Source organism: Ovis canadensis, chromosome 12 (genome assembly GCF_042477335.2).
Source record: "Ovis canadensis isolate MfBH-ARS-UI-01 breed Bighorn chromosome 12, ARS-UI_OviCan_v2, whole genome shotgun sequence".
Classification (NCBI taxonomy): domain Eukaryota; kingdom Metazoa; phylum Chordata; class Mammalia; order Artiodactyla; family Bovidae; genus Ovis; species Ovis canadensis.
In genome coordinates, this window is record NC_091256.1 from 66,019,394 (window position 1) to 66,043,162 (window position 23,769).

The 23,769-nt window shown below is 42.6% G+C and overlaps 2 protein-coding genes across 6 annotated transcripts in view; one reads left to right on the plus strand and one right to left on the minus strand.

Annotated features, from left to right (window-relative positions):
* The window catches only part of ZBTB37 (zinc finger and BTB domain containing 37), a 33,187-nt gene extending 29,035 nt beyond the window's left edge, over nt 1-4,152 (plus strand). Inside the window, exon 5 of the mRNA XM_069546088.1 lies at nt 4,037-4,152. Coding sequence (XP_069402189.1) covers nt 4,037-4,117 — 81 coding nt within the window. The 3' untranslated portion in view covers nt 4,118-4,152. The remainder of the gene's footprint in view (nt 1-4,036) is intronic.
* SERPINC1 (serpin family C member 1) lies at nt 195-21,742 on the minus strand. Of its 5 annotated transcripts, XM_069546091.1 has the most exons (10): nt 20,781-21,742; nt 19,127-19,296; nt 16,705-16,908; nt 10,933-11,248; nt 8,670-9,039; nt 7,797-8,012; nt 6,752-6,889; nt 4,276-4,666; nt 3,075-3,139; nt 195-441 (listed from the first exon to the last, which is right to left on the minus strand). In XM_069546091.1, exons 4-10 carry the CDS (start codon nt 10,971-10,973, stop codon nt 265-267), a joined length of 1,398 nt encoding a protein of 465 aa, XP_069402192.1. In that variant the 5' UTR covers nt 10,974-11,248; nt 16,705-16,908; nt 19,127-19,296; nt 20,781-21,742; the 3' UTR covers nt 195-264. The 5 variants fall into 5 exon arrangements, with proteins under 5 accessions (XP_069402192.1, XP_069402193.1, XP_069402190.1 ...); XM_069546092.1 differs by lacking the exon at nt 16,705-16,908 and having other exon boundaries at nt 20,781-21,156; XM_069546089.1 differs by lacking the exon at nt 20,781-21,742 and having other exon boundaries at nt 19,127-20,502.
* Between the last annotated feature and the right edge of the window lie 2,027 nt (nt 21,743-23,769).

A 23,769-nucleotide genomic window follows, 5' to 3' on the forward strand; every position in this document is an offset into this window, starting at 1 on the left:
CTCTCAAGATGCCTACTATCTTTCAAGATGAAGTAGTAACATAACTCCCTCCTTCACTTTCTTGACCCAGATGTGTTCACCAGTAGAGAAAAGCTGAAAGCCTCGTTATACCAAATGCCCAGCAGCATCTCTATCCATTTCTCCTTTCCTTGCCTTCATTTCAGATGGCAGAGTCCATTCATAATGGTCAGATATGGGAATAGTTGTATTTATTTTTACTTGTATTCACAAACCAAAATAGGAAGAAATACAAAGGATAACATTTTAATTAACACAAGGGTTGGCTACTCTGCCCATGAATATAATAGTGTTCAGAGCAACTTCCCTGATGAGAACCAGGAAGGGCCTGTTGGCCTGGAAGGTCACCCTGTTCAGGTTCAGCGAACGACCAGCGATGCTAATGACGGTACTTGCTGCAGCTTCACTGCCTTCCTCATTTACCTGCAGGTCAAATGGGAAACAAACTGCCACGTTAGCTACTCTGCAGCTCATTACAAGCAGGTACATCATCCATGGACGCAGCAATTCCTCAAAAAATGCCATTTATTTTTCAGTTGATACGAGTTAGGTCGGATCCCCTCTGGAACCTTACTTTTAGTCTTTCTTTCATCCACTGAATACTGATGTAAGACTTGTGTTCATCCAAGCCTTGTGCTAAAAGTGCGTGCCAGGGTCCATTCAGATACTCTCTGAACCAGAAATCTGGATGTACACAAAGTTGTCACATTTCTGGCTGGCAATGTTGTACATGATACTGAACTCTATACTAAAAGACTATTGACTCAAAATTAGAGCACGATAGTTGAGACAGTTCCACTCTGGATCATCAAGATCCTAGATAGAACTACTGTAAACAGCCACTCAGGAGCTAGGGCCTGTGAAAAGAGGATGGTCCTCTGGCTGGATGAGATGAATATTTCTTGGAGTAATAGATTGAAAGGATGATGTTGGAACTTACTGGTAAGTAGAACTGCCGCAGATCTGGAGGGAGATGGGAGATACCTTTAGAAATTTTTCTTGGGCACCTAGAATGTTACTAAAACTCTGTCCCTGCCTCTAAGGAAAGCATTTCAGACCCCTGAGCTTTGAGAGAACCTGGTTGATGATTTCCCCTTCTTCATTCCTTACCACCTCTCCCTTCTACACACGCTATCTAATTCATGATCATTTTAGCACTAAGAGCAGACAAGCTTTTGTAAGCCCAGGGCCCTTTTACTCAAATCAGATTCTGGTTTTCAGTCGCTTCTCAGGAGACAATCAATTAGGGTCCTTGTGTATAGGGTTCCCAAGAGCCATGGAGGAACCTTGCATCATTGTTTAGTGGGCTCAGGTGGACAAAATGAAACTGAACTTTTGCTACTTCTTGATTGTAACTCAAGACCCTCATGGAGGGCTGAGTTGACCACTTCCATTATGGGGTCCATGGAAGAAGATTCTCAGTCATAGTTAAAATCCTGAGGACTCATCTCTTGCAGTCTAAATGTTATTTCTTCCATAATTAATACGGCTTCAGTGTTGTTTTCACTTCCAAAATCATTAATCCAGTATTCATGTAAAATCCCCTTTTCTGACCTCAGTATCTTTTAAGATATATATCTTTCTACTCTTGCTTTGGTCCTACAGGTCTCTATTACTGTACAGAATATAGTCCCGCATTGAGGATTTTATTGCCTAGCCCATTGCCTTTCTAACCTAACTCCTGCTATTGTGTGACCTAAACAATTAAAATATCTTGGTAGGAGACCCATTCAATACTCTAAACTTCCATTTCTTTCATCTCATTGAACCCAATGAGCATTGCCTTCACTTCAGCAAACCAGTGCATGGCTGCACTTTGAACTTGCCATCTCTCAGAACATCTTGACCTTTGAAATTATAATTACATTATCCTCTCAGTCTATAACCTTCTGTTTTTTTTCAAACTATCACATTTCCTCACTCCCATTACAATTACGCTCGCTTTTTCCTGTCCCTTGATCCTTCCACTTTCCTCCTAATGACATATTTCCCACTGAGCTTGGACTTTGCAACTATATTTACTAGCACCATGCTCTGAAATCTTTCTTTTCGACCACAATCTCCTCTTTGAGATTCCTAAATTTTATGACCTCTAACATTGGCCTATCACATTTCCCTCATAGCCTGGGTCCCCCAAAGAATGGTCTACATAAGTGGTTCACAAACCTGGATGGTTTCCTTGAGGAGCTTTGTAAATATACAGATGCTCAGACCTTGAGTCAAGCTCTCTAGATAACTAATGCTATTGATCCATAGTTCAGTATTTGTTTGAGAGCCAGAAGTTCTGTAGGCTTTACACAGCTCTTACTCCATTAAAGGTTTCCATGGGCATCTTAGTTGGGGCAACACTGGGTTAAACAATATTGAACCATTTTCTTCACTGTGGAACTGCTCAGACATCAACACTCCAATGTGCATTGATTTTCTGTTAATTTCCCTAGAAGAGGATATACATTTATTTGACCACCTAACTTTTTATTATCTGCAGTGTAGTCTAGACTTCTAGTTTTCTGGAACACATTGTAGGACTCCTTTCTTACTTTCCATTTGCTCTTCAATCATTACAATTAGGATGTGCCCCCTCTACACTGTCCAGATGCCTCAGGGAAAAGTTACCTACGATCACTTTTCAGTCTTCTTACTAGATGCTTTCCATTTTCTTAAAACTCCTTCCTGGGTTTCCATGAGCTCATCCTCTCTTGTTTCTCCTTTGAATGCCTTTGCTGGCTGCTTTTCCAGTATCACCTTCACCTTAATGTCTGTGTTCCCAGGAGAGGGAGCAGATGGAGGGTGGAACAGTTAGACCACGAGGGCTTCAAGTTAGAGTTATGTTGTAGAGGAGGGCACTATAGACTTGGGGTTTGAGGGACCTGGAAACATGCCTTTTATCACAGTTGTCACCTGCTGTTCAAACATCTGCTGTCTACACGTAAGAGCCAATGAAGGAATGACTCCAGAGTTACTCATCATATGAGATACTGATGTATCGAATAATAAAGCAGCATGGTAACAAAAAAGCAAGCATAAGAAGAGAGAGCGGAGAGAGGTGTACTTACCTCAAGAAATGCCTTGTGGAATGCATCTGAGACATAGAGGTCGTTTCGACCTTCTGCAACAATACCTAGAAGGAAGACCAGAGAAACATCTGTGAAATGGGAGAAAGTTGGCTTCAATCCACAGAGAGAAATTCAGTTTGGATTAAGAGGTCCTTTGGGACTTTTAGAAAAACAGAAATCCTGGACCCTCACCTAATGATACCCTCAAAATAAATACACATTAAAAATAATAAAATACTTTGGGTTTATTCAGCCTGGTTCCTGTGAAGTTAATCTGGTGCTTTAGCTTATGGGGGGTTGGCGGTTGAGGCTGAGGACTCTGTTCTTAAAGAAATGCTCACTCTATCTAGTAGGATTGTCTTTCCTTCCAGGGTGACAACACCTTGAAGAAAGGGTGTGGTTCTGAGACCTAGTTTAAAGACAGCCCATTACACATGAATCCACTTAACTAATGTTGTAAACTTCTTTTTAAAAATGAGATATTTAAATGGCAACCCACTCCAGTAATCTTGCCTGGAAAATTCCATGGACTGAGGAGCCTGGTAGGCTACAGTCCATGGGTTGCAAAGAGTCAGACACGACTGAGCAACTTCACTTTCACTGAGACCTAGTTTAAAGACAGCCCATTACACATGAATCCACTTAACTAATGTTGTAAACTTCTTTTTAAAAATGAGAGATTTTAATGCATATTTTTCAAGGATGGTGTGTTGGAAGAACCAAACCAACTTAACAATATTATCAGAGAATCACAACTGGGAAGGCTTGACTGCCTCTGTCCATGTCACCTTAGAAAACACAGAAGCCCTTTAGAATATCAGGAAAGGCTGTTAAATGTCAGCTACACCTCTTTGGTGGGACTCGGATGTCCTTGGCTCTTAATCCTAGCTGTCTCTTTGCTCTGAACTCTGGTGGTTTTCAAGTTCCTCTCTACCTGGTCCCACCTCTTCTATGTGTTACAGATTCCAAAGGTTCCAGTGCCAGCTGGGCCCATGGAGATCCAAGAGCCAGCTTCCCCTGGTACACAGGGGAGAAATGACTGATCCCTTGAGAGGGAAGAGATTCCCCTGAGTTGGCAGTAGGACTTGGATTCGAATCCAGGTGTCTGGACTCCCTCTCGTCTACTCCGTCCCCATCTCTTCCACCTTTGGTCAGACAACTCTGAGGGCAGAGAGAAGAGGAAAGCCCTTTCTGCCCTCACCCGGGAGCCTGGACTTCTCAGGACTGAACAAGTCTTCGAGGCCCATGTCTTGCAGCTGCTCCTTCACGCTGAAGCTGTCCTCGATGCGGAAGTGGGGCATGTGGACCACCAGCAGTGTCTCTGTCAGCTCATCCAGCCACTCCTGCAGCATGTCTGGGGTGAGCTCCCGTTCCACCTTGGCCAGGGGCTTCTCCAGCTTGGGCAGGATGAGCACCATGGTGATGTCATCACCCTTGAAGGGCAACTCGAGCACCTGGGTGCCTTCTGCCACTCTCCGATAGCGGAACTTGCCTTCCTGGTACATCATGGGTACTGAACATGACTCCCCGTCAGCCTTGTAGAACAGCTCCTTCTTTGTGTTCTCGGGACTGAACTTTGACTTCCACAGGCCCTGGAGGAAGACACCAGGTGGGAGACTCACAAAGCAAGAAGACCAGAAACATCCGTAGGAGAATGCTGACATGAAAAACAGTCACAACGTTTTATTACATTATAAAAGTGAAGTCGCTCAGTCGTGAATGACTCTTTGTGACCCCATGGACTGTAGCCTACCAGACTCCTCCATCCATGGAATTTTTCAGGCCAAAGTACTGGAGTGGGTTGCCATTTCCTTCTCCAGGCTATCTTCCTGATTCAAGGATTGAACCCAGGTCTCCCTCACTGCAGACACTTTATCATCTGAGCCACCAGGGATGACCATGGAAGTGCAATTTTTAAGAACAAAGACCTGGAGGGATGTGCATAAAAAGGCTTTTTAATACTGACTGTGTCAGAGTGACAGAATCATGAGTGGGGTTTTTTTTCAATGAATTTTCTGTATTTTCTAGATTTTCAGCAATGACTATTTGCTTTTATAACAAGAAAAACATAAAAACAAAAATAACCTACTGGCCTCTTGGCAAATCTCTTCTGGAGTTTAAATCTAATTGCCTTTTGCCTTCTGCCTTCTGCCTCCCACCAGCCTCCTTCCCAAAGACCAGCCTCCAAAATGCTGGGCTTTCTCCCTGATAAATAAAGCCAGACAAAGGTAGTAACTCCAGGGGGTCATCTGGGAGTCCTGCCAGGCAAAGAGTGAGGCCTGGCCAACTTCCTGTTCAAAGAAGGAAGGGATACAAGATACTGCTTTTACTTTTCCAAGTTGTAGTTAGCATTCCTTGTCATCTTCTGGCTCTTTGATTTGGAGACAAGTCACTTAACTCTTTCAGTGGTGGTTCTTTGCTTGTAAAATTAGGAGCTGGTTATCCCTAATATTTGTAGGATGCTTATTGTGTGCCAGTCACCGCTCCAGGCATTTTGTATGCATTGACTTAATCCCCTCAGTAACCCTGCGAGGCAGATGTATCATTGTTACCACTTTATAGATGCAGAAACTGGGACACAGAAAGGTCTTAAGTAACTCGCTCAAGTTTGCAGTCAGAAGTGGAAGAGTCAGAATTTAAACTAAGTAATCTGTCTGAGCAGCTCAAGTTCTCATTTGTGATGTCATGAGAATCAGGACCAAAGTGTTTCATAAACGGCAAAGGGCAGTCAGTAAACATTGTAGAAATGCAACCTACTGCATTCTTGGCATGAGGGAACCCCCAAGCAACAAAGCAATTGGCAACAGTGGTGACGGGCTAACCCCCTGGCCCAGTCAGAGAGAAGGACACATCTAGAGCATGACCCATGAGGGCACAGTTCAACCTGCATTAAGCTGGTGGGCCTCCTGAGTGTCAGTGCTCTGTGTATTCCCACCACCCTCTCCCCTCATCCTTTTCCCTAAATGTAATCAAGTTGGAACAATCTTCAGAACTTGACTCTCTGAGAAAGACAAAGCCATCTGCATGATCATGTCATAAGGCCTCTGCAAAATTTGTGGTTAGTCTGGTACCAGGAGGTTCAGAAGCTTCAGGCAAGAGGAATTTTGAGATGCTACAGAAGCTGCTCTAGATGATGGAGAAAACCTCATCACTGAGGATTATCTATAGACTCTGTCATTTTGTTCCAGATTTCAAAATGAAGTTAATTGGACAGAATAAATCATCACATACTCATGAGAATTTATTACCATGCACACCTTGCTGTTGAGCATGCTGGTCTATGAATGTGTACACTCTGCCTTGGGCCCAGAGACATTACCAGGCCCTCTTTGAACCTCAGTTCAGCAACCACAGCCCTAGACATGACTCTAGACTCAGCAAATTTGTATTTATGCCCAGACCACGCATGTACTATTTCTCAAAATGATCTGCCTACACATGACCAATGGTATGAAGGAGAGTGAGCTGGAGGGAACTATGTCATCCCTGAGGTCTCTCCAGGGTCATTTTCTTTTATTTTTTCTGCATTTATTTTTTAAAAATATATTTATTTTTAATTGGAGAATAATTGCTTTACAATATTGTGTTAGTTTCTGCCATACATCAACACGCATCAGCCATAAGTATATATATGTCCCCTCCCTCTTGAGCCTCCCTCCAGCGCCATTTTTGAGTACCTTGAAGTAAATGGTGTTGACTAGCACCAGGACAGTGAACTCATCGATGGCTTGTGGGGGAATGACATCAGTGATACGCCCTTCAGTCTTATTGGATATCCATTGGTTGATAGTCAATCTGGACTGCTCTGCATTTCCCTGAGGAGAACAGGAAACAAACCTACCCAACTGTGCTATTCAATTGGCTTCTCTATCTCCCCGTGCAGAATTTTGTTTAGTCCATCATCCCTCCACTCTTTCCCACCATTTTGTTAAATCATCACTCTAATCCAGATTGGAGAAACCACACATATCTAGCATACTGTCATGGATCTTCCATAGAGTTAATAAAGATTAACAGAAGAAAGAGAAAGAAAGGAAAGAAAAAGAGGAAGAGATAAAGAAACAGAAGAAGAGAAAAATCGTCTGGAAAAAGAAAACAAAATATTATCTTCATGACTTTGGAAACCTGAACTCTTATGAGTATTCATGAGATGTGTTCTCTGGGAAGCCAAGGAGTGATGCAGGAGGTGCAGGGGGCATAGGAGAGATGCCCATGTGATCCAAAAAGTTTGAGAAATACCTTTTGAATAAAATCAGTAGACTTCTTTGTTGGAGGACTTTTTTTTTTTTTTAAGTAAGTCTGTTTATTGAAAGGATCTAAAAATAGTAATAACGCTTTCAACATTTAACAAACTTTCAAGATAGTAGTAAGATGAGACATTAAAAATTTACTTCAAAAACCCAAAGTTTCCTAGGTCATTCCCTGTCATGCTTTAGGAGAAACTGGTCTACAATTGCTCTGTTGTGTGAACGAGTGACCACGTTCTGAATGCCACACTGTTACAGGATTTTTATAACTTTTTCAGAGGAGCCTCTGCAATCCATAGATAGCACTGATTTCTCAGGTTTCAAATAAGAATACATATCCCAGGGGCTCTGACTTAAAACACCTCTTCCTGCCTTCAATTAGCATAGCAGTGTTCATTAGGATCCTGCTTCCTTGTCTCTAACTTCTGAGACGAGAGGAAGAACTCTGAGGTCTGGGATGACATCTGGAACTCACCTTGAAGTCCAGGGGCTGGAGCTTGGCCCCATATACCACCTCACTGATGTCCTGGTAGGTCTCATTGAAGGTAATGGATTTGTCTCCAAAAAGACGGTTGGCCGATACCAACTCAGAGGATTTATTGGCTTTTCGATAGAGTCGGCAATTCAGTTTAGCAAAGAAAAAGTGGATCTGATCAGAAGTTTTCTCAGAGATGGTATCAAACTTAAAAACCTGTAGAAGCCAAAAGAAAATAGTGGTGGGTCTGGTGGGACAGCCTGGCTCACATGGTCAGTGAGCATCATGCCAGTCAGCCCCTGACCAGCAGTCATCAAGCACAGTGCCTGGCACAGCATAAACATTCAACTCATGCTTTCTAAAGGAATAAATGGAAAAAAAGAAGAAGAAAGGGGGGGCTTCCCTGGTGGTCTAGTGGTTAAGAATCTGCCCACCAATGCAGGGGACATGTGTCTGATCCCCGGTCTAGGAAGATTCCTCAGGCTATGGGTTAGCTAAGCCCATGCGCCACAACTACTGAGCCTGTGTGCCGCAGCTACTGAGGCCGGTGAGCGCTAGAGCCCACACACTGCAACAAGAGAAGTGGCCACAATGAGAAGCCCGAGCCCCACACGGAAGAGTATCACCCTCTCTGGGCAACTAGAGAAAAACCCATGCAGCGACAAAGACACAGCACAGCCATAAATGAATAAATAGATAAATAAATAAAGGATTTGTTATAAAAAAAAAGGGGGGGTGGTTAGGAAGGAGAGAGAGAAAAAGAAACACAAAGAGCCAGGGATACTACCCAAAGCCTCTAAAGGGTGCTTAAGCACTTGGATGTTCTCTTGGGAGTTCCAGCAAGGAGGTGGGCGGAAGGGCTTTGAGTTGTACCTCCATCAACTGCTTGAGTGTGTTGTTACAGGCACCCAGCTTGGTCATAGCAAAAGCTGTGGAGATACTCAGGGGTGACAGGAAAATGTTGTCATTGTTATTCTTGGAGTCTGCCAAATGCTGATAGAAGGCAGTGGCAAAGTGGGAATTGGCCTTGGACAGTTCCCAGACACGCCGGTTGGTGGCCCCAGGGATCTTCTGCTCTGAGCCCTCTCCCTCAGTTGCCTTCTTCTCTGGGGAACGGTAAATACACATGGGATTCACAGGAATGTCCCGAGGTTTGGCTGTGCAGATGTCCTCCACAGGGCTCCGATGACAGGTCACACAGCCCCAGAGGCCAATGAGCAGCAAAGGGAGAAGACATATGCTCCTACAGGGGGACAGAAAGCTGAGTTAAGCTGGGCGGAGAAATCCCCTCCCACTGTCCACCACAGATTTACCCTAGTAGACCACTAGCCCACACTGTGTGGCCAGAAGGAGGGCTAACACCTTTGAAAAGTACAAGGGCCCAGGACAAGTTCAGTCCTGGACTCCTTACCCTGGACACAGTCCTGTTGAAATTAGAGTCAACTGTTGGAATAACGATGTTATTAGAAGTCTTGTGTGCTCAAGGCCTCATGCTGGAAGAAATAAAGAATGGGAAGTTTCGAACTGTGAACTGGACCATGCATACATGAAAAATGGCAGGGAATTTCAGTGCCCAGTGAAAACTTAGGTCAGTTGGAGGAGCCATTAACAGAAGCTATTTAGGGAAGGGATTTAACCTGGATCTTAAAGGACTGGGAAGACTTTGATTTACAGCAACACCAGAGGGCTAAGAAGGAATGCCTGGGGCAAAACTACAATGTCTGTGCTGAAAACTCAAATCTCTAGCTCCAGTCCTAATCTTTCCACCGAGTTCCAGACCACAGTTGTTTGCTGGACAATTCCACCTGGATGTCCTCTTGATCCCTTAGTGAAATACAAATAAACTGAACTTGTCTCTCTCTCACCCATACACCTGCTTCTCCTATGTCCCCCAGCTCAGCAAATGGGACCTTCAGGTACCCTGTCATCCAATCTAGGGACCTGAGAGCCATCAAGGATTTCTCCCTCTCTCCCTTCTCAATCGTCAGACCCTAGATTCTATGCATTCTGTTTTCTTGTTCTCTCGCTGCCTTAGAGCAGGTCTTCATCATTTTCTGTTGCCTGGAAATTTTAGTAACTTCCAAAGTGTGTTCACTAAAGCAAATAAAACCAGTCTTTCAAAAAAAAAAAAAAAGATATCATGAAATTGACAAACTAGGAAAATCAGGACACCCAATTAAGTAAACAAAGTGATAAACTCTATTATAGTGTTTCTACAGATAAGACATGAGGGGCCAGACATCTTCCCGCAGCAGAAAAAGACAGGACATGTAGGTAGTGTAGAAAGGACTCGCCAGAGTGGTCTTCCGGACAAGTGTGGGGCTGGCTGGAATCTGGGGGCAGCTGAGGGGTACTTGGTTTCTTGCATGATCTGAAGTCAACCCTGAAGTCTTTTTAAGAACAGAGGCACTGAGTGGGGAGCGGAGGTGCTGAGGGAGCTGTGGAAGACAGGGTGAGGAAGCAGGGAGAAACTTGCCATTCATCATCTCCCCAGCTGGCTTGCCTGTTTCCCATATTGTCCCTCAGCTACCTTTAGAAATACAAGCGGAGGCTGAGAGGGCCCTGGGAGCTCTGTTAAGTACAAAGAAAAACCAAGGTGATCAAGCCAGAGCTTCAGTTTTAGCTACCTGTTAAAAAAAAAAAAAGGAAGGAATGTGTATGATGTTAAGAGATATGATCCTTTGTCAAAGGTCACTGAGACCTTGGGAGGGAAGTGGGGGTTGTGACGGGAAAGGGGGGGGCAGGGCGGAATTGGGTGGAAGGAGGAGCACAAAGTGAGTTAGGAGGTCCTCAGGCATTACATTCTCCCTCTTTCCAGACATACGGCAGGCCCAGCGCCTCCCCTCGGAGTATCTCCTGGGCTGCTGTGAGGGCTGCTGCAGAGCAGCGTCTTCTGAGGGAACACATCCCCCGTTTCTTGGGTTGGGAATCCAAGGAGTGGCTTAGAGAAAGGCCTTATCCCAAGAACCAAGCGGGAGGGAGGGTACTCAGGATGACGTCTTCCAAACGAGTCTCATTATAACTACCAGGGAGAGAGGGCCCCGTCTTCTTGAAGGTGTCGAGGTCACCCCAGCGAGTCCCTCAGAGGTCAGGAAACCCAGTGAGGGAATGCGGAGGGAAAGCCCACCTCTCTTACCTTTTCCCAGTGGTGACGGTTCCTATCCCATTGGAAATCATGGTCACTAATCTTCCACAGGTCTGAGCGAGTGGAGATAGTGTGGTCTGAGGCAATCCCTCTGGACTGGTTCTTTCCTCTACATCTGACTGGGGTTCCAGAGGCTAGGGTGGGGGATGGCGCTGGTGAGGAGGGGAGGCCCGAGGTCAAAGGCTGATGACCAGCTCCCAGGGTTAAGCAAAGTGTGGAGCCCAGTGTTGGTTAATTAGTAGAGAAGTTTTAAAGTTCACTCAGGTCCAGAGAAAAAGGCCCACCTTTCTTATTCTTTTCATCTTTACTGAAAAGGAAAAGGACACATTCACAAAACTTCATCAGAAGAAATACCTGGCAGATGAGAATTCTGTCTGCAGGAATCTTTTTTTTCCTGGTTAACCAAACTGGGAAGTAGAAAATAGTACATATTCTATATAAAAAAAAATAGTATTACTGTATGAGCCACCAGAATACTGGTTGCCATTCCTGACCCAGAGAATGAACCTAGGTCTCTGGCATTGGAGGCAGATTCTTTACCATCTGAGCCACCAGGGAAGCCCAGTATATAACTAGCCAAGTTGAATGTCCAGAAACTTCTAGCTTTCTACCTCTCAATGCAATGCCCTCTTTCTCATAGCTTTTTAAGGAGACAATATAAGAGAGCTGATGTAATCTAATCAGAGGGGAAAGAAAAGAAATATTTTGAAACAGGCGCTACCTTCAGGCCTCTGAGAGACCTTGTGCCTGTGACCCAGACAGGCTACACCTTTGCATAAAATGGCCTCATTCCCCATTCAGCCTTAAAGTGCTTTGAGAGGGACACAATAGCAGGGGCCTCAGGGTGCCACCACAGACATTTCTTAAGGTAGAGGAGCTGGGTGAGGAATACTTAGAAACATTCTATCGGGGGATTGGGAGACAGTGTGGGGCAGGTGGAAAACAAGCTTGCAACTGCTGAAATACTTCTAAAAAGCAAACAGAATGAATTATATTTATGTATACTGTTAATTTTACTTATTTTAGTAATTAGGGAGATGAAGTCAAATTAGTGGAGGTAAAGGGCAAGGTTTGTGTTTATTTCCCTCTTCCTAAATAAACCAAAAACAGTATCACAAGGATTGCTACAACTGTATTCACAGGATATAAGCCACCTTCTGTGTGATTGAAGACAGGTATTAAGTTGGTATTGTCATAGGCATTCTAAAGAGTTCTTTATTCATTAGACAGGAGAAACCTCTACCTAGACTGCAGTTGTGTCTAATTTATTTTTAAACTTTTTTGGCCGCACCGTGTGGCATGTGGGATCTTAGTTCAGGACTCGGGATTGAAGTTGCACCCCTCGCATTGGAAGGCAGAGTCTATTCCCTAGACCACTGGGGAAGTCCCTATGTCTAAGCCTTGGCTGATTTAGACTCTGGACACTATGAGGGCCTCTGTGTATGGTATGAATGGTTACAAGGAACAGTCCTACAAAGTCCCAGAACGGTCAGAGTCTCTTGTCACTCCAGATTAAAGGCAATTGGAAAGTCTCCCGTTCAACCACTTGTCCTCAGCAAACATAGGAGCACTACCTAGACAGCAGGCACTGTTGTAGAGGCTGGGAGCTCCAGCCAGGAAGACATGCAGCAATCACATAAAGAACAAGTATATAAAAAATAAACGTGGGACTTTCCTTCCAGTGGCTAAGATTCCGTGCTCCCAATGCAGGGGGCCTGGGTTCAATCCCTGGTCAGGGAAATAGATCTCACATGCCGCAACTAAAGATTTAGCACGCTGCAGCAAAGACCCCACACTGCCAAATAAAATAAACTTAAAAAAATAAAATCTGTAACATATTGTGTGTGCTTAGTTGCTCAGTCATGTCCCACTCTTTGCAATCCCATTGACTGTAGCCTGCCTGGCTACTCTGTCCATGGGGATTCCCCAGGAAAGAATACTGGATTGGGTTGCCATGCCCTCCTCCAGGGGATCTTCCCAACCCAGGGATCAAACCCAGGTCTCCCACACTGCTGGCAGGTCTTCCACAGTGCTGGCAGATTCTTTACCATCTGAGCTACCAGGGTGTCTGACTCTTTTCAACCCCATGGACTATAGCCTACCAGGCTTCTCTGTCCATGGGATTTTCCAGGCAAGAATACTAGAGTGGGTTGCCATTTCCTTTTCCAGGAGATCTTCCCGACCCAGGAACTGAACCCAGGTCTCCCGCATTGTAGGCAGACGCTTTACCGTCTGAGCCACCGGGGAAGTCCATAATAAGGGTTACAGAGGAAAATACAACAGGGCAAGGGAGTAGAAAGTGAGGAGAGGAGATAGGGACCTTATTGTAGAATGGGTGGTAGGAAAGTCCTCCCTAATGAACTAACATTAAGGAAACAGAATGAAGTTGGGGTAGGGGGAGGAGGAACCACATAGTATTTTTAGGAAGAGCTTTCCACATAGAAGAAACAGGAGATAACAAACATCCTGATGTGGAATATGCAATTCAGACCTATTGTTCCAGCTTGTAGAAGTTGTGAGACTTATGCCTTGGAGGAAGGCAGATAAAGAGATGGAGCACAAGGAGTGAAGGGGGTCTGGTGAACATCTATGGGAACAGAGATGAGGATGCAGATACCACTTGACCAGGTAATGAAGAACTATACATCAGCAACTGGGTTTAATATGTTCATCCATTCATTGAGTCATATGCTCATTTAACTAACATGTGTTTAATAAATGGCTATAGGTACCAGGCATGGTTGGTGCTGGGCCTGGGGATATGAAGATGACTTTGCTCTCCAGGAGCTCCATGCTTCACAGTAGACCCCAGACATGAAGATAAACATGCCCATCAATGCTACTGGTCATCTGACTAAAGCTGGGGCAGGAGAGGGAAGATCAGGAGGTGATAATAGTGTAAGAAATTTCCAAGACTAACATACAAAGTCTTTTTATTTTAAAATAATTCTAAAGTAACAAAAAAGTTGCAAAAGTAATACAAAATATTCTTGTACATTCTTTACCCAGATTCCCCAAATATTCACACTGTTCTCATCTTACATTTGCTTTCTGTTGTTTCATACCCCTCTCTTCCTCACTCTCTCTGACTCCCCATCTCTATATTATATTTTCTATATTGTTTTAGAATAATTTGCAGATATAAATGCCCTTTTACCCTTTTATAGAGTGAGGTTCCTAAAAACAAGAACATCTCTTTTATGGTCACAGTATAAAAGACACAAGATTGACAGTAATATAGTATCATTTTCAAATCCATAAATCTTATTCTAAATTTGCCAAATGTCCCACTAATATTCTATATTCTTTATAGCAAGTGGTTCTCAAATTTTGGGGTCTTAGGATCTCTTTTCAGTCTTGCTAAATCACATTTAAACATAATTATTTAAATAATACATACATAAAATAATTTTAACTTCATGCATACACTGAAAGGTTTGCATGGGGAAACTCCTAGGATCATACTTTGGGAAACGTTATTTTTCAGGCGCTGAAAGTCTTTGCCCCACCACCACCACGTCCAGGTCCAGGGTCACACACTACATTTAACTGTCATGCTTCTTTGGGCTCCTCTAGTTTGAAACAGTTGCTCTCTTTTCTTTCTTTCATGACTATGGAAATTTTTAGAGTACAGGCCAGTTATTTTTGAAGAATGTCTTTCAATTTGAGTATATCTGAGGAAAAGGGGACGACAGACGATGAGATGGCTGGATGGCATCACCAACTCGATGGACGTGAGTCTGAGTGAACTCCGGGAGTTGGTGACGGACAGGGAGGCCTGGCGTGCTGCAATTCATGGGGTTGCAGAGTCAGACATGACTGAGCGACTGAACTGAACTGAGGTTTCTTCAGGATTTGATTCAAGTCACACTTGTTTTTTTTGGTAGGAATACTAAAGAAATAAGATCGTGTCATTCTCAGTGCATCATTTCAGGAGGCACGAGGTATCAATTTATCCCATTAATTGGGATAATTGATGTCAGTTTTGATCACTTAAATAAGACCAGGACTATAAAATTATAACATTTCCCTTTTGATTAAGTAAGTATCCTGTAAGAAGATACCTTGAGAACATGAGACATTATTTTTCATCAAACTGTCATGTGCTAATTTTAGCATTCCTCAGTAGTTCTTCTGTAAAACTTTTAAAGCACTTTTCCTAATTCCCATCTGATTCCCTAAAAAGAATTATCATTGAAACCATTAGAATTCAGGCATCAACTAAAGTCAGACAACACACTCTCTTGCTAGGGTGTGAGGAAAATGCCCTTTCATTCATTGCTGGTGGGAATGAAGACCGCTATAACCCTTTGAAGGAAAATTTGGCAATACTAACATTACAAATGAGTTTACCCTTTGAGCTGGAAATTCTACCTCAGGACGTGTATCCTACAGATATATCTGCATGGGTATAAGTAAGGTTACCAGTTATAACTTGATTTGCAATAGCAAAAGATTAGAAACAATTTCCACCTATAGCAAACTAGTTAAACCAACATACATCTCCACAATGGAAAACTATGCCACTGTCAAAAAGAATGAGGCTCTTTTCTATGTGCTGATATGCAAGGGTTTCTAGGACCACTAAGTAGAAAAAAGCAAGTACTGCAGAGCAGTGCTTAGAGTATGCTACATTTCATATCACAAACTGGGGTTGATAGGGGTAGGTGTCAACAGACAAGGGTGGTAGTGAGATTTGTCAATATGAATCTTAATTAATTTTCTAATTTTGAACATGTCAATGCATCATTTAGTCAAGACAGTATGGACTTTGTGAGCAACAGGGCGTCAGTGTTGTATTCCACAGAGACTTGGGGAGACAGGGGTATAAGGGCATGACATGAATGTGGTGGCAGCACCAAAGAGAAACTAGAAGCAGCTTGAGCCCCTGGCTGGTGACAGAGAAAAGAAGAATGAGAGTAGCCAAGGTCAGTGTCTGCAGGTGGAACTGTGGTGTTTAGGTGTGCTCTGCCTGGGAAGATTTCTAATGACTGTATCATATTTCATTGTCTAGAATTTTAACCATGGCTTCACAGTCGCTTAAGTCAAAATCTTTAAATCTTTGAATGAGATAATAATACTATGTGCCATTTACTACACACCAGGATCTATGCTGAGTGCTTTATAGGCATTTGCTTCTACAATTATCTTGTCAGCTCTACCAGGAATATATTACGCCCAGTTTACAGACAAAGCAACTACTTACAAGGCTTAAAGACTTGCCCCAAATTACAAAGCTAGCAAAGCAGATTCAAACCCTTATCTGCCTGTCTCACAGGTCTTGGGCTCCTACAGGACAGCTATCAAGAAAATGTCCAGGGACTTCCCTGGTGGCACAGTGGATAGGAATCCACCTGCCAATGTAGGAAACACAGGTTCTATCCCTGATCCTGCAGGATCCCACATGCCTTGGAGCAAGTGAGTCTGTGTGCCACAACTACTGAGCCTGTGCCATAGAGCCTGAGAAACACAACTACTGAAGCCCCACTGCCTACAGCCCATGCTTCACAACAGAAGAAGCCCCAGCAATGAGAAGCTTCTGCACCACAACTAGAAAGTAGCTCCCGCTCTCCACAACTAGAGAAAAGCCTCAGCAGCAATGAAGACCCAGCAAAGCCAATAAATATCTAAATTAAAAAAAATTTTAAAAGGTCCGTGTCAAAAAGACAAACAAACTCTGAACAAACCAAAGTTACCTAGAATCAAATAAAAATTCACACACACACAAAAAGAAAAAGTCTGTTTTCCCAGGTTAAAACTTACAGTGTCCAATTGTTTTCCTTGAGGCAGGGTTTAAGTCACTAGTTGCTCAGTCGCGTCTTGACTCTGCGACCCTATGGACTGCAGACCTTCAGGCTCCTCTGTCCGTGGAATTTCCCAGGCAAGAATACTGGAGTGGGATGCCATTCCCTTTTTCAGGGGATCTTCCTGACCCTTGGGATGAACAATACAATACAGGGATGGAACCTGTATTGCAGGCAGATTCTTTACTGTCTGAACCACAAAGGAAGCCCCTCCTCTGAGTAGTCTCTATCAAGTTTGTCCAGGAGTCCCTCAAAATCCAGGGCCCAGAAGCAAACTCAGGGGCTGCCACTATTTCCTTTGTCTACCCAAATTTTATGACAGAGCATTTGTCTTTGAGGCACATTCCAAATGTGATTTTTCCAGGCAGTCCTTTGGGGTCTTTAATACCAGCCCAGTCTTAATTCTCTTGTACACAACTCCGCTTGGCTTTCATTGTGAAGATTTTGATGACCCCAAGTCCCTTTCCTCTTGGTATATCTTAGATTGGTTTGATGAGCAAAGGAAAAAGCAGCTGGTATGTTGGGTGAACTAATTTGTGTCTCTATCTCTGTCTACACACACACACACACACACACACACAGAGTCATTAGTATTTTGTAAAGTGTTTTTTAAATAACTGTATTTACTTATTTTTGGCTGTGCTGGGTCTTCATTGCTGCATGCAGGCTTTCTCTACTTGTGATGAGCAGGGGCTACTCTCTAGTTGTAATGCGTGGGCTTCTCATTGTGGTGGCTTTATTGCGGTGGAGCTCGGGCTTTAAGGTATACCGGCTTCAGTGGGTACAGCATGTGGGCTCTAGAGCACAGGCTCAATAGTTGTGGAACATGGACTTAGTTGCTTTGTGGCATGTGAGATCTTCCCGTATCAGAGATCAATCCCTTGTCTCCTGCATTGGCAGGCCAATTATTTACCACTGAGCCACCAGGAAAGCCCTGTGAGGTATTTTAACAATTGCGCACCTTAAAACCAAATTCTTCATGGAAACGTCTAACCGTTTCTGGAAGTGGAGGTAGACTTTTGGAACTTATTATTAGATAAAAATTAGCACTACTTCTATGCTGAGCATAAACAAGGTTGGAAGGAGCTCAGAGGGCCTCTCTATGCTTTGTGCTATGTATAGGTTTGAGGAGCCATGGAGAGGAAAGAATGTAACATTCCATCATCCTCTCTTTAATGCTTCCTTCCAGGCCAGTAATCAAATATAAAACTCCTCTTTCCCTCGCCCTGCCTCTGGTCTCAGTAGTAACTCCTGTGAGCAGGAAATCGAGCTGGTCCTCACCATTACCCCATATCCTGGGCTTTTCTTTTTATTCTTGTCTTTGGATCCAAGAGTAAGACCTTGGCAGAGAACAAACAGTAGAACTGAGCTCCTGCTGTGGTTACTGAGTAACTCAAAGCTTAATTCTTCCACAGAAATTCGGCAAAACATCTAGCACACAAACACACAAAAACAGAGTTGTCTCCAACTCTCTTGGGTTTCTAGTTTACTAGATGGCTACAACCATCTAGTAATTAAGGTGAAAGAAAGTTTATCAAACTAAATCCTGCATTATCATTTGGCAGCTAATCTCAAAGCATCTCACTAGTATTTGTCCAAATTCTCACAAATGTGAGAAAGCTCAGTTTCAGTTTCATGGAAATCAAATAAAAACAAATACTTATTGAACATGTCCAATGCACATGACACTGGGTCTTGAACGTACCAGGTACTCAATAAATATTTGTGTTTGAAGAAACCCAGGTTCAGAGTAGTTTGGCTGACTTATTAAGAAGGAAGTACTTTAAATTTCTCCCAAATGGAAGGTTAAGATTATTAAGTAAAAAAGATTACTTATCCAGAGGAATTGAGACCTTGTATGAATAGAAACACCTCTTGCAAGGTTGAGCAAGAGAGGGCTGCACAGGGTCAAAGTTCATTGCTTAGTTTAGGAACTTGTAGGTGGTTAAGAGAGAAATTGAGAAGGCAGCAGAGGCAGAGGTTGGAGGTAGTGGGAGAAAGTTCCCTGGAGAAAGAGAGGATGGGTTAGACAGACCAAGAAGCAACAGGCAGAAACTCGCAGTAGAGCTGAAGTCAAGAGTGTATGTTTTGACAAGTACAGGTCAATTGTGTGACTGGTGTCTTTCACCTACTTCTGCCAAGGGCTGCTTTAGCAAATTTAAGTGCACTTGAGGGTGGAGGAGGAAATGAGGGGGTAGAAATGAATGTAGCTTGGCAGCTTTTATCTCATCAAGACACAGTTGGTTTCCGGTTCTTCCCAAACAGCCAGTGCTAAAAATCAACAGATACTGCACAGGTGCAGGCTTTTAACTTTGAACAGGAACAAGTTCTAAACAAGTTCTAGGAACCACATCTCATGTGGCTTCACAGGTTCAGCTTACCAGGGAATGGTGCTGGATACAAAACCCTCCAGCTGCTCAGAGAGAAATGGGCCAGTCCACTATGGAGAGACAGCTTGCATCATGCTCTAAGGCCAGGAGTTCATCCGGTTGTCTAGCTTGTTGTCAGGTTAACAAAATGTCCAGTTAGATGATAATGGTAAGCATAGGGACTGAGGAAAATTAGAGGGCATGCTTTAGATCCTAATAACCTGAACATTTTTGGACTTGAGAGGATAACATGATGACAAACTAAGGTCACTGTACGTTTTCCTTAAAACTGAATTTTTTAAGGGCTTTGATACTGTAATTTTTTCCCTTTAACCTGTAATATTGGATCAGGGTGTGCACTTGGTCAAGCGAATTACGGGAAGCTGACTTTGGTGGCACCCACTTGGCTATTAAGAAATGCCAGTCATACTCGTGCTATTCTCAAGTATGGGCTAAATACTGTCTCAGAAATTCCTCCCCTCCTTTTCATTTTCTTTGTCCTGCTGCAAGCCCTCATCACTTCCTCTAAGTCTGTTCAACAGATTTGTAACTGAGCTCTCTGCCTTAGGCCCTTTGTTGTTGTTTAGTCACTTAGCTGTGTCCTACTCTGCGACTCCAGGGACCGTAGCCCACTAGGCTCTTCTGTCCATGGGATTTCCCAGGCAAGAATACTGGAGTGAACTGTCATTCCACTCAGGGGATCTTCCTGATTCAGGGATCAAACCTGAGTCTCCTGCATTGCAGGCAAGATTCTTTTACCACTGATCCAAGGAAGTCATGCCTTAGACCCTGTTCCACTTCAAATCACAATCATCGCGTCACTGTCAGGTTGAAAATCTTTACTAGTGTTTAACTGCTAAGGGAAAAAATCACAACAATTCAGAAGGGGTACATAAAGCTTTCCAAGACCTGCCCTCAACCAAACTTTTCTATATCCCTAACTCCTTGAAGTTCTGTTCCAGGCCATATACTATGTACTCCCAGGCTTAGAACTTCTACTTCTGCTCTGTTCACCATACAAACACTTCTGTGCCTTTCAGGACCAACTCTTGAAATGTAAAAACTTTGCTGAGTCACCATGCTTCTCAAGCCTTACATTTGTCTTTAAGTGGTCTCCAAGTTGTCCTTGTTATGCCTCACATCTTATTCACTTCACTAAAATAGGCAGAAACTGGATCCCTCTGCTTCTAAAATTGCCTATCAAGAAAATCCCAGTACTCCAAAGTTTGGTCTTTGGACAGACAGCACCGGCATCATATGGGAGCCTGTTGGACAATCTCAGACCCACTACAGACCTGTTGAAACAGGAGCTGCACTTTAACCAGAGCCCCGGGTGAACTGTATTCACCTTAGGATTGAGAAGCACGCTGACACAGAGCCTATTCAATAAACATGACTAAAGAGGCACAAATCTGGTTGCTTTAGTTCCCCAACTTATGACCCTTCCTTGGACAGCTTTAACTTTCAGAATAAAACCCAGCTTTGTGATCTGGCTCTGCATCTGAAGCCATCTCACTCTCTTATCACTTCAATGACCTTCTTTCAGTTTCCCTAACAGTCTTTCTTTTTTTGTGGAGTTCACGAGTCTTTTTTTCTCCGACTAGCGGTCTCCTTAGCCCCGCCTCCCCACCCAGAACTCCCCACCCTGCCCCAAGCCATTTCTTACCTTCAAGGCCACTGTCTCAGGAAAGCCTTTGCTGCCCAGCCAGGCAAGGTAAAATCTTCCTTGAGTATAGTCTCACAGCTCCTTGCTCTTTTTCTACTGAAGATAATCGTGGATGAATAATCTTTTGGGTGGAGAAGGAAATGGCAACCCACCCCAGTATTCCTGCCTGGAGAATCCGCCTGATGCGCTACAGTCCATGGAGTCGCAGAATCGGGCATGACTGAGCCACTAACACAACAATGATCCTTTGGTAATTCTGTCTGTGGTGTTTTGTAGATGATTGTTACCTATCCTTAAATGTACACATCAAGTTCCATAACTGGAGTTTGAGCTCCTTGAGGGTAGAGAATATTCTTTGTTCTCTACAGTATTGTGCCATATGGGGTATACTCAGTAAGTTACTTTAGTAAATACTGTAGTAAGTATTCAGTGAGTAGTTGCAAGTTCTGATGTGCTGGCTGGTCCCAATAAAGGTGGCAAGTCATTCTAACTGAGCTACCATGTTGGAAAGCAGATACAAACTGATCATTCAGACTAGCTGGTTATTGGGAGTGAAATGTTAATATACACAAAGACACAAACTCTTATTAATCAATGATTCTCAGTGTAAAGGATCAGAAAGTAACCTGTTGCTTGTAAGCAGGGTGGGCCTGGGTAAGTGGTTAAGACGGTAGGTCTGGTTTTGAATTCCCATTCTCAATTTTATTTTAGGCAATAGTTACCATCCCTCACACCCCTGAGCTTTTTTTTTTGACTGTGGCCACTTCTCTTGAGGTCCAAAATGGTACCAATGGATCTAATGCTAACTGATGGTAGAAGGCGTGACGTTTGTTCACTGGTAATATACATCATTTTTCTTTTAAAAATATTTAGTTATTTTAAAGGAAACTATCCACTGTCAGTTACATGTCTTCTAAAAATATGGACATTTTATTCTATAACAATGTGCTATTATCACTCAGAACAAAATGTTATTCCTTTGTTTTTTCTAATATTCAATGTGTAAGTCAAATTCCCCTAACTATATACATATATATATATATATAAATCTTTGAATGTTTGGTTTGTTGCAATTAGGATCCAAAGTTCACATACTGCATGTGACTTTTATATCTCTTAAGTTCCTTTTAATCTAAAGTAGTCCCCTCCCCTCGCCTGCTTTTTTCTTTAAGCCACTGAGTTCTTGAAGAGGGTATATTTTACAGTAGTCTCTAAAAACTCTCTAAATGTCAGGACTGATTAATTGGTGGGGATTGCAGGACAATTAGGAAAAGTGAGTAAGAAAGACAAAAAATATTTGCATCAGGAAGGTATTCAGAGTAAGGCCCTGTTGCTTAAGCATAAAAAGGTCCTGCTTTTAAGAGAAGGCATAAAAACCAGAACTTTGCATGTTAACCATGGAGTCTCACTAAATCCTGACTCTAGGATCTGAGAACCATTACCTTTATTCCTAATGTGCAGTCACTGTATAACAAATGAAGGATTCTGGACTGTGATGTTGGATTAATTCCTGTGAAATCTATAAAACTGGCACTATGAGTACGTGTTTGTGTATATTATCTACTTCTCTATATTTCACCTAAAGAACAAACACAACTCCATAAAAAAGGTACAAACAAGTACACAATCCCAGGGGTTAGAATAAGATGGCACAGGTTCATTTACAAAAAAGACTACGCGTTTCTCCTCATTAATTTATCATTTAATATAAATGCTGACAGAAAGCAGATAAAGACCTTGCAGACACTTTCATATATTTACAAACCAAAAGGCGAATCACCTCCTTCTACTTGTTAAAATAATCCTTTTATCTGCAACTTATGGGAGCCTTAAACACTAATTTGGAGCAACATGAGGCTGAGTCAGTTTCCAAGATAATAAAGAAAATAACACCATTTTAACAAAAGTGACAATTTTGATATAAACAGCATGCACACAGGTTTAACAAGATGGCCTCATCCTCTCAAAACCCTGCAACAAGTAGACTATATACTTACTCAGACCCAGCATTTAGCTGTCCTAAACATCTATTACTACTTTTCCCCACCTCACTTTTTTAAAGGCCATTTAAAAATTGAACATATAAACAGATTTTTAAAGAGAGAAAAATGGTCTACTTCAAAAACAGGGTTCTTCTTTCCTATTCCCAAAGAATTTCCAGGAGATAACGTCTTCAAATAGTAAGATTTCACAGCTTGCCAGATGCTAATTTCACAGCTTGTGAAATTCCAACTCATTATCTGTCTTCACTTTTTAAAGAAAAGTTGGAAACACTTGGAAAAAGTACAATTTCACAAACTTTAGCAATTTAAAAATGAGCTGTCCCTTTAAGGCTCAATAGTTTTAATTCTTAACAGGTGGGTGAGGCAGGTGAGAAAGAACAGGGCGCTAAGGTAAGGGGAAAATAACAGATATGCACAAAAACTTTTAAAAATTATATTCTGTCTAGCACTAATTTAAGAATAGGAGACATAAATTTTCACTATTCAAACTGTAAATGATTTCATGGTCATTTATAACCTGACTCAAAATATCATGGGCTCCTTTATTAACCTACATTATTTTTGTCTTGTTAAATATACCTCTGCAGGGCACAATCACATACAATCAATACGATTGGTAAATTACACAAGCTCTATCCCAAGCAAATATGCATCAATATTAAAAAGTTATTAAAAAACAAACAAACAAAATAAAATCCACCCAAAAAGGTGATAATGACTGCAGAATGTCTCGGGGAGACTGGTATGAGCCTAAAGACCAAATTGACTGTAGTCAGGGGAAAAAGGGAAGAGAGGTAACAAGGGGAAGAGACCACACAAAAGAAGAGGAATCTCACAACTGGAAAATGTTTAAGTGGGTGAAAGGTTTTGTTCATTATCTTAATTCACTTCTTCCATTTCTGTTGTTCTAAAAAGTCATAGATTTATTATAAAGTAAAATAATGAAGCCTATGCATCAATGAGGGGAAAAAAAATCAACTTTTCTC

Bases quoted from the DNA above. Each gene is read 5' to 3' on its own strand.
- SERPINC1 (XM_069546091.1), bottom strand. From the start codon at position 10,973: ATGATTTCCAATGGGATAGGAACCGTCACCACTGGGAAAAG. The intron at 8,013-8,669 runs GTACAACTCAAA...TGGCTTCTACAG, and splicing joins CACTCAAGCAGTTGATGGAG to GTTTTTAAGTTTGATACCAT. The intron at 6,890-7,796 runs GTGAGTTCCAGA...TGTTCTCCTCAG, and splicing joins TCCAGCCCCTGGACTTCAAG to GGAAATGCAGAGCAGTCCAG.